This window comes from Phalacrocorax aristotelis, chromosome 3 (genome assembly GCF_949628215.1).
Source record: "Phalacrocorax aristotelis chromosome 3, bGulAri2.1, whole genome shotgun sequence".
Classification (NCBI taxonomy): domain Eukaryota; kingdom Metazoa; phylum Chordata; class Aves; order Suliformes; family Phalacrocoracidae; genus Phalacrocorax; species Phalacrocorax aristotelis.
In genome coordinates, this window is record NC_134278.1 from 46,553,121 (window position 1) to 46,566,533 (window position 13,413).

Genomic DNA, 13,413 nt, shown 5'->3' on the forward strand with positions numbered 1-13,413 from the left:
GACCTCGCATGTCTGAATATTTTGTAATACTTAACTTGAATTAGCAATTTAGAGCCTAGCAAAATCAGTATTAACCCCCCCTGTCGGCTATAACTAAGGGGTTAAAATAACTATTAAGAATTCACACTGAAAACATATTATGTCGAGCTAGTTCCCTTTCCTTTACTGACTTTTTGACCAGGCTCTTACAAAGCCATATAGTTCTTTTTTAAAGCATGAATACTGACCTTTTATTTAATGAAGGGCACACATTTGAACTTCTACAATTCCTGTGTAGTGATTCAAAGCAGACGGAACGCTTTTCATAAAGCTGAATAAAGGTATTTAATAGCTTAAAAATGCACACAACCAGTAAACATCTCAGAGCAGCTCTCATCTCTGAGAATATACCAGTGTGTAACTGAGACAAAGGAAAAACTAAATGTTGCAATGTTTTTTATTTTATACCACAATCATGGTAACTAAGGCAATGAAGTGATTATATCCATAAAAAAATTTTTCCTATTTGTATTTTACAGCTGAAATCTCTGTTCCTTTGCTCTTAACTTTAAATACAAAACAAAGTATGTAGCAGTGATTTCTTTTTTTCCTGAAAAATATTGCAACTTCTAGCTTATTTAGGGAAAGAAGGTTGATTTATCACATTTTCACTGAAATTGCTTACATAATTATGTGGAATATATTTTAAATTTTAGTTGTGCTGGTCACAAGTACTCACTGTTAAAAGCTACCTTACAAATGGCTACCAATGTTTTCTGATATAATTATGTGGCTCCTGTGCACACTTTCCCATTTGAAAAAAAAAAAAAGAAAAAAGGAGAAGAAATCCCATTATTTGCATTATGTGCACAGTGAAAAGGTGATACAAACTTTTTCTTGCTATTGCATGAAATTTAGGAGCAGAACATCTTGCAATTGCTGATTTTTTTATATTGATCCTGACTTCCCCTCTTTGGTTTTTCTTATTTAACAAACTGGCAGAGTTTGCCTCACACAGGTGTTTCTCTATACTTTGAAGTAATGAATGGTGATCTTGCTTAAGCAGCAAATCCCTACTGCAAGAGTTTTACCTCATACTTGATCAGTTTAGTTTGCAGTTGGTAAAGTAAGTACACCTCCAGTTTTACCTCATACTTGATCAGTTTAGTTTGCAGTTGGTAAAGTAAGTACACCTCCAGCAAGTGGATTATTAAAAACCAAACAATTATATTGGTACAACTTGGTGATACACGCAGTATTATAGCATACTTGCAGAGTGAGTAGCTTTTGCAATTAGAGGTAAAACTTCAGAAATAATGTTAGATAAAGGTAGATGCTAAATATTCAAAGATATGACTCAATAAGCTTATGTAGGCAAGTACAGTTTTTCAGGCCAAAAATCACTTCCTGTATTGCGATGTGTGAGGTGAACTTCTGTGTTTGTACAGAACAGCACTGAAGTTTTGTACATTTATCTGCTGGGGAAAATAAGGCTCCGCTCCCAACTTCTGTAGAATATTATAAAACTCTTTCTTCCCCCGCCCCCCCCCCCTTTGTTTTTTTAATAGTCACATTATGAGAAACTATCAATGGCATTTAAGACATATTAAAACCCTCTGAACAAATGCTGAGTATCTGAGAAAATAGGTATGTTTAACAAAGGAAGAATAATTTTTGCTTATACCACAACAATTGTCATCCGTATTCTGACATACCAGGACTGTTTATCTCAGGTAACACAGTAATTTTTTTGCTTTCTGGAAACTCCGTGGTTACACTGCAATAGCACAAAGATTGGTGTGGACCAATTCATGGTACATTGGGATCCAGGATCTGTGCACACAACAGACTTTTTGTTCACTGGGAGAGCTGGCACCCATCTGATGCTTTTCTCTCTCCCTAGGCCATGGACTGAGTTGCCCAGCTAGCTCCTGTCCTTTTTATTCTATCTCCAAGGTCACAATAACATTTAAAAAGGAAGAAACACTAAGACTGAAACTAGTCCTGTGGAGTCAGAGAACAAGGCAGCACCTAGAAGCTGTGCCTCTTTTCACTTCAACATGGCTTTGAATTCAAATAAAAATAAGGCAGCTGCCAGGCAAGCGCTTCCTTCACACTCTTGGTGTCAGAACGAGAGGCTAGGCAGGAAGCAGTAGGACAAGTAACAGTACTTCACAGAGATGCACAGGTCAACTTGCTTTGATGTTTTTAAGGCTGACGAACATGAAATATCATTACATATGGACAGCAATGACCTATTTTCAGAGTCAAATCCCAACTCTCATCTACTTTCAAACTAAGTTAATATAAAATAAAACTAGACATTTTATAGATACCTATTGCTACATTTCCATCTTGCCAATACTAATTCCACTACATTGAAGAAAGCAAGACTGGGTTTGTATTTTCATAAAAAATTTCTTGCTTCTCCAAGGGCAGGTATGGAGGGAAGGAAGCAAAAGAAAAAGAAAAGAAAAAAATCACTAATACAATTAATGGAAAATAATATTAAGTGTTAAAAAGCCTACAGAATAAATTAACAAATCTGAATTTAAAAAGTGCTATAATGCTTCTACATAGAAATGAACAATAATGCTAGAACTTCAAATAAAATGTTATATTTTTAATACATTTAAAATTACTATGTATTATAATGCACAGTTAAAGTAAGCTTTTAAAATCTGATAGTCCTCTGGCTTAATTTATTAAATAGAAATATAGCCTCTAATTCTGCAAATTTTTACATATTTGTTCAACTTTTTCCAACCTAAATTAGGCGTGTCACAAAGCTTCCTAAGTTAGCAATGCAGGTCTCTTGTCAAATGAGAGAAATATCAAGTCAGAGGTCATAAATTTTAAAAAGCAATGACTATGAATTTTATTTTTATTGTAAAATTAGATTTTAAAAAAATGGCTGTTTGTTTCTCAACAATTCTGCAATAACAGGTGCAAAGAAAGCCTAAATAAAAAAAAACACACTAAGATAGGAAAAAGAAATACATTACAAGGAGATTTTTTTTTCAACTTCAACCAGCTGGTGGACAGTTTATGCACAACAGTTTATACATACATACTAGAAATTGTCATTATGTCGATCAGTAGGCTTGTGGATTTTCTCATTATCAAAGTGTCAAATCCTTTAAAAAATTCCGTTAAGGTTTTGCTGCAATGACACCAGTGACAATGAATTCTCCATGTTCAATGAAAATTAATGCAGTGTTTCAGAAGCAGGTCATTTACTGATAGTATACCAGGACATAATAATCTGCTTTTATTCTTTTTCACGCTAATAGTATTTCAATAAAAAAAGAAGGCAGCCATATTTTGCCAACTGGCAAAAGTAAACAGATGGCTTTTGTAGTAGTGTATTATGTAATGTGAACAAGAAGGAAAGCACAGGTCAACATAAATATATATATACACACATATATGCAAATACATATCAACACACATCTCCATTCCACATGTGTCCTGGGGTTGGCAGGACATGGGCTGCCCTGAAAGCTGTGCCATATTACAAGCTACGGAGACTGAATAAACCTTCTTTATTGGACAGACCGTAATACCATATTAGTGTGTCGACATGGCTTCCAGACCAGAGTGGGTATACTAATGAATGGCTCAGATTTAGTTCTAACTTGCCCATTGATTACTAATAGTTTAAGCAGATCAGCATTGCTGATTTCTCACCTATTTCATCTTTTCTCATGTCCTTCATCTTGTCTATAGTGAGATTCTTCTCTTCCAACTTTGAGAGGACTGATGGCGGTAACACTGAGAACTGTCTCAAAGGGCTAACCCAGCCCCACAGCCGCTTGTCAATGACTTTGCTGAGATTCAGTAGTCGATATGTCATTGCAGGCCAACGTTTCCTAAGGGCAATCTCAAAAAGAGCTCGAACAATACGAGCTGCATTCTGGAGAGTAAAAAAAAAGCAAAAATGTTGTAATTCTCTCAAGTATTCTTTGTAAAAATGAAAAGGATCCCATAGATTCATCTTTGACAAACCGTAACAATAGATTTTCCTTTTCAAACTTATTTCAAACATTCTTGAAAACTGTTTTTTCCACCACTGCCTAGTGGCAGAACTACCTCATGATTGCCTACAGAAATTATGACAGGGAACATGTGTAACTCATTAAAGTTGTAGTAGCAGGTCTGCCATAGAATTTTGATCACAGTTATGCTAACATTAGGGAGTTATAAATTAATTGCGTCTCAATCACTTCTGAAACAAATTCACATATTGTACTTAATATCTTCCTCCTTCTTCCCCCATATAATATACACCTGGCAAACTCAGTTTCTATGGAAATTCAAGCTTTAATTTTTCACTTCAGTTGTACTTCCATAACAGCATTGCATTTCACACTGAATTTCACATTTGAGCAGAAGTTTAACAGTAGTGACTGCTTTTTAACATGTTATAATCTTCTGAGCCTATTGTATAAATCTGCTTGAACTTGGAAAAATAATTATTAACATAACCTTGAATGAGGTCAGTCTTATATTGAAAATATAAGTTATGATATTCCTTTCATAAACTTATCAAGCTGTATTATGAAGTTGTGGGGTTGGTTTTTTGTTGTGAGTTTTTTTTTTTTTTTAATGGCCTACTGGTACTAGGCCTGGATTATCAATTCTGTTCTTGATCCACTGAATAGAATATGATCATTGTCTACTGGCTCTGCAATGCCAACAGGAATAAAAAATAGAAAATTATTTAGTCGTGATAGGAAGCATATGTTACTAAAGAAGCACATCTCTTTTACTTAGAAAGGAAGAATTATTTTCTTGATAGTCACTATCCAATTAAAAAAATTCACAATTTGTAGCACTGGTTTCACATGTACGATTTATGAAGATCTGAGAAGACGACCACGTTGCCTCACTAAAAATGCTATAATTGAGACAGACTAATAAAAGCAATTGTCTTGAAAGCAAAGATTAAAAGATTCATACTGAAAATGTTCTTGCTGTGCAAGTACCACAATTTTTATGATGTGCATAATGATTTCAGAATTTTCTTATTTATACCATTACGTGCTATGAAATGTAAACACTTCTGAAGAAGGTAATGTTAGCACGAAAATCTTGCTGATGAATAGGTATACTTTTGAGTATTTAACTCTCATCTTTAGCACCAACTAAGGGCAATTTTACAATCAATTCTCTCCAAAACTGTTTTGTAAGGATGATACAAAAATGATTCAATGCAACATGTGGCTGACTGTTCAAAAAACAAAACCAAAAACCAAAAACCAAAAGAAAGAGAGACCTAGGATGGGCTAAAAGGTAAAACTTTATAATCTATTTTATACATTCGTTATTGTTGCACATCTGGGATTGTCTACACGCATTTTGTCACTTTGAGCTCTTCAGGATCCAGAATTCTAAACTTCAGGCAACACCTTTCCTTTCTAAGGTAGGCTCTAGTTGTGTAAGCAAGCAGTTCTGTGTAACAGACTTGCTGCTCTCTTATTATTCTGTGTAATAATTAAACATGCTATATAACTATCAACCATTCAGGTGTCAAATCAAGCTGACAAACAAATACATCGGCTGATATGTAAATTTACATGATTATGCCTAACAATAAAATTGTAATAGCACACCTTTCTTGTGTAAACCAAGGTATGTGAACAAAACACAAATTATGTTTTGCAGAAAGAAATATAAAAGTACACAAAACATAAAAATAGATTGCAACAGTTTTCCAGATTTAGAAGGCAAGCCGGTTAAGCTAAGAATAAAGTTTCTGTGCATTCACAGTTAGAACTACTAATTACAACAAGACTACAGGGGTAATATGAACATAAAGGACATTTATAATCAACAGAAAATGCAATAGTCTCTGAAGGTAGACTTTTGCAAATCTTTCTACTTAAATATTATGGCACACATCCATGCTCACACACAAGGCTGATTTTTTAATCAATCTGCATCAAAATGTACAAAAAAAGTTACTGATCAAGGCCTATGTACATAATTGTAAACATTTGGGAGAATTAAAACAGCAGAAGACAGCAACAGATATGTAAAAAATACTATTTTTACCTGTGCAACGTATGCAGAATCTGAAATAAGGGAGAAGCTGTCCATCTCCCCTCTGCTAATATATGTTTGAAGGAGGATATTAATTTTTCCATAATTGTTTTCCACACCTCCTGGAGCAGGAAGTTCACAGAAATCATTCAGTAAGGTATCCAGCTCTTCTATTTCTTCTTCTCTTACCTAAAGCACAATTATATATTATGAAGAGGCTGGAGCAATTTGATAAAAATTTTTACACTGAAATAAAATTTTCCTTATATCATACTTATATTATTTTTAAGTGGAGTCTCCAGTTTTAAGGAAGAAAAAAAAAAAAGAAGGAAAAAAGCAGTAAACCCACGTCTTCCAGAGCGTAGCTAATAGACCGTAATTGAAACTATCTTAATAGTGACACAATTACATTTTATTATTCATCACCACCTATTAAGGTTGCCATTGACATACAAAAATTTGATATGCAACAAAAATTGAATCTTCTGACCTTACCATCCTTCATCTGATGAGATTTCATTTTTTATTTGACCAGAGTAAAACCTCTGTCCATCTGGATTAGGGCAATCTTGAATTAACATTAAATGTACTCATTATAGTTACATAGTTTGCATGTGGCATAATACATTTTTAACTCAAAACTGTGAAGTACTATGATGCATGATATTAAAATTTTGACTGTTAATAAGATTAAGTCTTAATACGAGTAAAGAAATATTAATGTCTATGGTTTGAATAATGCATAACATTTCACATTCTAACTGATGACCCTTAGATGGCAAAACCAGCATAAATCTACATATTCTTTGATTTACTGATAGTCTGTTAGTGTAAAACTTATTTAAAGAGGGTAAATGTTTGGTCCCTGCAGGGAACCAGCTGAAAGCAATTTTCATATGGACCCGACTACCTGACATACAAAAGACCCTAAGACAACTGGGTTAAAATCCCCAACTACCCAGCCACTGGTCCTACAGGAAAGAAATGGATGAAGGACACAACCATCACAGATGACTCCAGTGTTAGAGGAATATTATGCTCTGCTTACAACAGCATTTTTGATAATTTTTTCTGCTCTTGCAAAGCACAGTTCAGGTCAAATCCAGACCTGTATTTCAGCTACTGGTGACGTACCTATCTCAAAATACAGAATGTTTAAAGGCATTACGTAGACATGATTTATATTAACAAAGGCCACAATTTGTATCACACAGCGGGGTAAATCCTGAGTTAATTCTTGTGAAAATCAGTTACTAGTTTTAGCACACAGAGCTGCACTGCAAACAAATCAAAAAAACCCAGAAATTATGTTGCACTGATGCCATACCATACAAATTCTTAAATACAATTTCTCAGTTTGCTGAGAAAGCAAACTAGAAAAACTATGCTTTAGTCAAGAAGCATCACTACTAACTTTATTACAAATATAGAAACGTAACACATCATAATTTCCATACGCTTTCCTTTTAGATATTCAATTATGCTAAATTTAGACCTAGCAAAGCAATACCACTACCATAAAAAAACCCTTCTAATTTGGAAAACGTTGCATGTATCACTGTGAAACCTCACTGCTTATTATCTACTATAATAGAAGAGATTACAGCAAAATAGAATTTCTCCATTAGATAAAGAGATGGTAATACTCTGACAATGTGTGCAAATATGTAAATACGTAGATGGTGAGGGAATCACACTGCCAGTTCGCAGAGCCAGGTGAATGAGAGCCAACTCTGATCTGAAAGTTGTATAATTGTGGTAAAATGGCAATGAGCCCAAGCTAATAAACCCTGTGGAGTCTGGCTTGCACCTCTACGAGATGGAAGCACAGGCAAACAAGCTCATGCTGGCTTGCAATGTACTGTCTTGTGTCCTACCCACACAGGAGGCAAAAAGGGAGGTTGGAATTGAACTGAGTACAACAGTACAGTAACCTTCTAGCCTGCACAACAAAATCTGTTACAACAACTTTCTAGATTTCAAATTTGAAAATAATGTATCAGGATTTATCATTCTGCTAATCTAATATTGTTCCCTGCATGAAGTATACCACAGAGTTAACTTCAGTGAATCCTGCCTCATTTCTGATGAAGCAAATTGTTCAGGAAGACATCTAATAATGGTTTAAACTTCAAACAGAAAAACTATCTCATCCCTGGGTGCATCATTCCAACGGACACTTATCTTCACCTGTTAATAATTGAGATGCTGAAAGTTCTTAAAAGCATTTAAAATGAATTCTCAAAGATCCATAGCTATTATTAAATGTGCACTATAGTTCAAGCTGAACTACAGATAAATTTGAGTGAGACCATATATAGCTCTTGGCAATTATGCCAACTTAGAAAGCATTTTATAATGGTGCTTAATATTTAACAAAACTTGAGACTGTAGACACTATTTATGGAGTGAGTACTACAGAAGTGTCTGGCTCTAAGATATATTCTTTGTATGAAGGAAGGATACAACTTTACCTTTATCTGTTCGAATTCTTCAGCTTTTGATACTATAGCAAGAATATCACCTTCTGTTTTATGAGCATCAAACAATTCATTGAAAGTCTATTGAAAATAAAATGAATTTAACATTGAAAATAAAAATATACATATAGCACAAAAGAAAGAAATATTAACCAAGATTTAAAAAGGCATATAACATTAAAATATAAGTTATTGGAAGACCAGAGTAATGCAGTTTAAACAGGAACAATTTCCAGAATGACTTCTCAGCACTTTCAGAAAAACAGTCCCTTGAAACTTGGGCACCCCAAAATCGAGAGACATGCATTCTATGGCCATTTAAAAAAAAAAAAGCCTAGGTCATATTTGAGTGAATAAAACTGTGAGACTAATTATACATAGTGACAGTAAACAGTTAAAAATTATTAATGGCAAGTCTTCAGTTTTTATTACAGAAAAAGACTTACTTCCTACAAAAGAAAGGTTTTAAGATGAGTGTGTACATCAAATCAAGCTTGTTCCTTACACAGTTAGACACAATCTGATTACAGTGCCAAAAGCTGTTTAAGGTTTGGGAACCTATTAGGATTTTCATGCAGAAAAACTTTTCTGTTATCAGACTGTATACTTGAATGTGCTATCAGGTACCAATGGTTGCAGACACTGTTGATACCAAAATGTTTCTTATAATTCACCTAAAAGAAGGCAGAGACTATAGAAATTCGAATCTCATTTCACACCAAGTCTAATTTTTCAGTATTGCTTTATACTTAGTTTCTTTCTTTTTCCTCTCTACTTTCTCTCTCCCCATTTCGGTAAATATGATTTGAAAATATATTGAACAAATCAGCTACATATTCTGTAATATCTTACAACTATTTTAGGTATAGCTTCAAAAAGAAGGAAAAACCCCCAGAAATAGAACATCATATTTTACCTCTATAGTATTGTATTTAATATAGTAGTGGCTGGCAGTTCTGCCTAAATCTGTTGAAGAAAAAAAGCCAGTTCGCTCTTCAAAGCGAATCATGCGGGCTTTGTCCAGTTTTCTGCCGACTTCAATTACCAGTTGTTCTCTGTGCTTTTCTAGACCTGGATCCATCTAGACACGAAACACAAACATTTATTTGTAGAAAAGCAAAAGTGTTAAATAAATATTTTTATTAAGATAACCCAGTCACACAAAGCCAGAAATCAAATAAAAGGAAGATACAGTAATTAAGTCAAGATTTTCTTGAGATCTCACTAATAACAGTTACATTGACATTATTGACCAAAGACTGTCTGTACAGGACAAAATAATCAAAATATTTCTTTTACAATGCTTTGAGACTATCAATACAATGTAGACTAATATTGCTTACTAAACAGTAGCATGATTATGAAATAAATTTACATTGAAGTTTTTGAAAGAAGTTTTAATGATAACATATTCTTTATGAAATTATCATTAATGTATCACTTCACAAAAACATGCCATCTTAAGGTATCTTCTATTCATTAAAGTGGCTGAAGATATACCTTGCCTGGTTACCCAACATGAGGATGGCTTTAATTGTATCCCAAATAGAATAAGCTTCCAATTGGATGGCTGAAATGTTTACTAGCAAAAAACTCTAACATCGCCAAAAGCTTTGGGTATGTCAGCTAATTACTGAGTTACAGATGTGCCGTATAAACATTCACGTTAAAAGCACACAAGGAGCTTGCTGTGTCCAACAGCACTTCTATTCATATAAAAGTTCAGGAACTTGGACATTTTGTCCAAACAATAATGTACATTATCTCATTAATACATACAAGACTGGGCAAAACTCCCATCTGAGTGGTACTGCTCTGTAATTGTGTGCTTCCGCATCATGCGCCTGGTATACCCAGCCTGACAGGGTTGGGTGAAAAGGGATTCATAGCCATGTTAACCCTCTGGTATATGTGCACCTGAGATATGGCTTATTACATAAGCAATGACTCGTCACCAAATTTGAAAAGACTGAAACTATGTTCTATTTCATAGGCAGCATTTTTTATTTCAGGGGTTGTATAGTTCAGATTTTCTACAGAGTAAGTCATACTGGCCTTCTTGGTAAATCTGCACCAGAGATATATGACCAAGACTGCAGAAAAGAGCAGGCTTTAAGAATTGCTATGCCTTGGTTTACTTTGGTTTTCGCTGAGCCAGTATTCAGTTTCGAATTCAGTGTGCTGAAGTGCTTCATCTCATGTTCAGTGAAGCTGCAGATGAACACAGCCATCTCCACAAAGCAGCTGCAAGACTAGTTCCTGATATTCCTTGTCTTTGCCAGTTACTCTGAAGCTGTTTCTCCTTAGTTATGGCTTGCCTTAGTTTCAAGTCAAAAAGCTAAGATGACAAAGGCCTACAGTGCTTTTCTCAATACTAAGTCATGCATTGAGGTCAGATTTCAGAGCAGAGGTAGTCAAAAAAAAAAAAAAAAAAAGCGATCAGGATGCCAGATGCTTAACATTTCTTAGAACTATCTGGTGGGGGAGATATTAAAAAAAACAAACATCAAAACTCTTCCCTACTCTTTTGGCAGCCCAAATTACCTGCCAATCTTTTGCCTTACATACAAAAAAGCTAAAGCTGTAACAGTAGAATAACATTTTTTACAAATAGAAATATTTTAAATTTAAAGGAAAGGTCACCAACTTGAAAAGGCTGTGAAACAATATTCCAGTGTAGAGAATCCATGGTTAGCACCCTTTTTGTTGAACTTGCATAATTAGAAATCCCACAGCATAAAAGATCCAGCCTAGAACAACTTTAAGCCATACTCTTAAAAACAAGCATTGGCATGTCCACAGCAAGAAACTGAGCAGGTCTAGATTATACATATCGAAATTTAGGAATGCATGATAAAGTACATTATTATTATTCACATTGTTTTCTCCAGCTGAGAGAAGTGTCGGGGGAAAGTTCTAACTTTTACAGATGTTCTAAACATAAACTCTACGGTTTATGGGGATAAAAAGCTCTGCTTAACTGTGGGAACACCAAAGAGTGGAACCAAAAAGAGAAGAAAACAGCAAAGGGGTTACCTTAAAAAAAACAAACCAGCCACCTTCCCTTTGGAACCGTAAAAGGATGAGAAAATGCCTGTAATTCATACCACAGGCTTCACTAATATGACATTCACATTTGCTCCACTTTTTCCTTCTACTCTTTGGTTCTTCTTGCTGCTCATCATAAATTTTGGCCATTTCCCCAACTCATTAAAAGGCATTATTGGCACTTCACAGAATCCCAGACTCACATAATGGCAGGGGTTGGAAGAGACCTCTGGAGATCACCTCATCCAACCCCCCCTTCTTGAGCAGGTACACCTAGGTGTACCTTCTGGCAAACAACTTGAAAAGTCACAAATCAAAGCAGTGGGCCTGGAGTAGCCTGCTCCTGGGCACTGCCTAGAAACTGGCCAGGTGGGGAGCAGTAATACCCTGGAGACAAAATATGGGATGCAGAACATGTTGGTGCATGGCCGGTGCATGCTCGCCTGGTGTCCCTGCGCAGTACAACACACCCCTTTTGTGTGGACAGGCTGGACCTTTTGTGCCCTAAAGTAATTACTGGATGTGGTGAGCACCTGTGGAAAGGGAAAGGAGAGCGAGTTTGCATCTTGTCAGCCCCACAGAGCAGCTGGGAAGAGTGTGACCCATGATGGCTATGCAGATATATGGATTCTGAATGTGTAACGCTGGCCGTCAGCCAAAACAAAGATAGAAATTGGCATCCTGCAACATTACTAAAAAACAATGAGATACCAATTATGAAAACTGGATACCTATAACCAGAACAGAAGGAACAGAAGGACTTAAGTGAGCAAATGTGTGGTTATGCCCACATCCATATACTGCCTACAACACATTAGCTTTGAAGTTTAAAACTGGTTTATCTAGAAAATAAGGGGATTGGCATTGGGTTCGCTCCTACATGAATGGATAACACTTCAAATTGATATAATTTGTTACTGGCTTAACACAAAAATAGGAATGTCTATTATTAGCACATCAAATCACAAGCGGTAGAAAGGAGGTTAGTGGCAGGAAAAGACAAGTGCTGGCAATCTCCACTTTCTCAGCACTGAATAAAAACACAAAAGCGAGGGGAGGGGGAGCAACTTTTGTTCATTATCTTTTAAATTTACAAAAACCACTTCAGTTAGTGTTTTATTGCTTTTTTTCCACCAGTTATTACCACCACAGTTGCATTTCTTAATTTGTTAATAACACGGGTTGAACATACCTGATAAAAAAAAGGAGGAATTTATAGGAATGGGACAACAACATTCTTCTCACTAGCAAAGCAATTTTTGCTTTTCATTTATCTATTGCTTTGTGATTTGTGTTATATAGCATTATATTAACATATGGCAATATACTGTAAGGCTTTTTACAGAAAACAGATTTGAGATGACCAGAGAACTAAAGGTGTCTGCAGAAGCTTGCTTAAACAATAGCCTGCCTACTTCCACTGCAGCTTCCAATATCAGACACAAAGCTATTAAAAAAATATCGCCTGACATATATCTCTACATGTTGCAATGACCACAACAACTGCTGTTCACAATAACATGGCAAATTATGAAGTCACAAAACAGATTCAAGGCTTGTAAATAAACTGCAGTTACCATATACTTGTGAGAGTTTCACCTGCATTAGGCTCAATTACCCGTGTCCAAACTATGTTAACATTAGATGCTTATAAACAGCTGTGCAGAAAAAAAAGTAACAATATTTAGATAATCTGTAGACTCTTAAAACCTCCTACAAATTACAGATAATAAAGAAAAATCTTGAAAAACCCTGTGTTATGATTTATATAACTGTATGGAACACTTCTAAATAAGCAAAAAAAAATTCAAAATAGATGAATAAAAAAAATCTTATAGTTACTAAATCACACAAAGGAAAA

At 35.1% G+C, this 13,413-nt stretch overlaps 1 protein-coding gene across 3 annotated transcripts in view; it reads right to left on the bottom strand.

Annotated features, from left to right (window-relative positions):
- The window catches only part of ASCC3 (activating signal cointegrator 1 complex subunit 3), a 281,717-nt gene that overhangs the window by 79,638 nt on the left and 188,666 nt on the right, over positions 1 to 13,413 (bottom strand). For all 3 annotated transcript variants that reach the window (XM_075087348.1, XM_075087349.1, XM_075087350.1), the window contains 4 exons: positions 9,421 to 9,585; positions 8,499 to 8,585; positions 6,037 to 6,213; positions 3,670 to 3,895 (listed from right to left, as the gene is read on the bottom strand). In XM_075087348.1, coding sequence (XP_074943449.1) covers positions 3,670 to 3,895; positions 6,037 to 6,213; positions 8,499 to 8,585; positions 9,421 to 9,585 — 655 coding nt within the window. The remainder of the gene's footprint in view (positions 1 to 3,669; positions 3,896 to 6,036; positions 6,214 to 8,498; positions 8,586 to 9,420; positions 9,586 to 13,413) is intronic.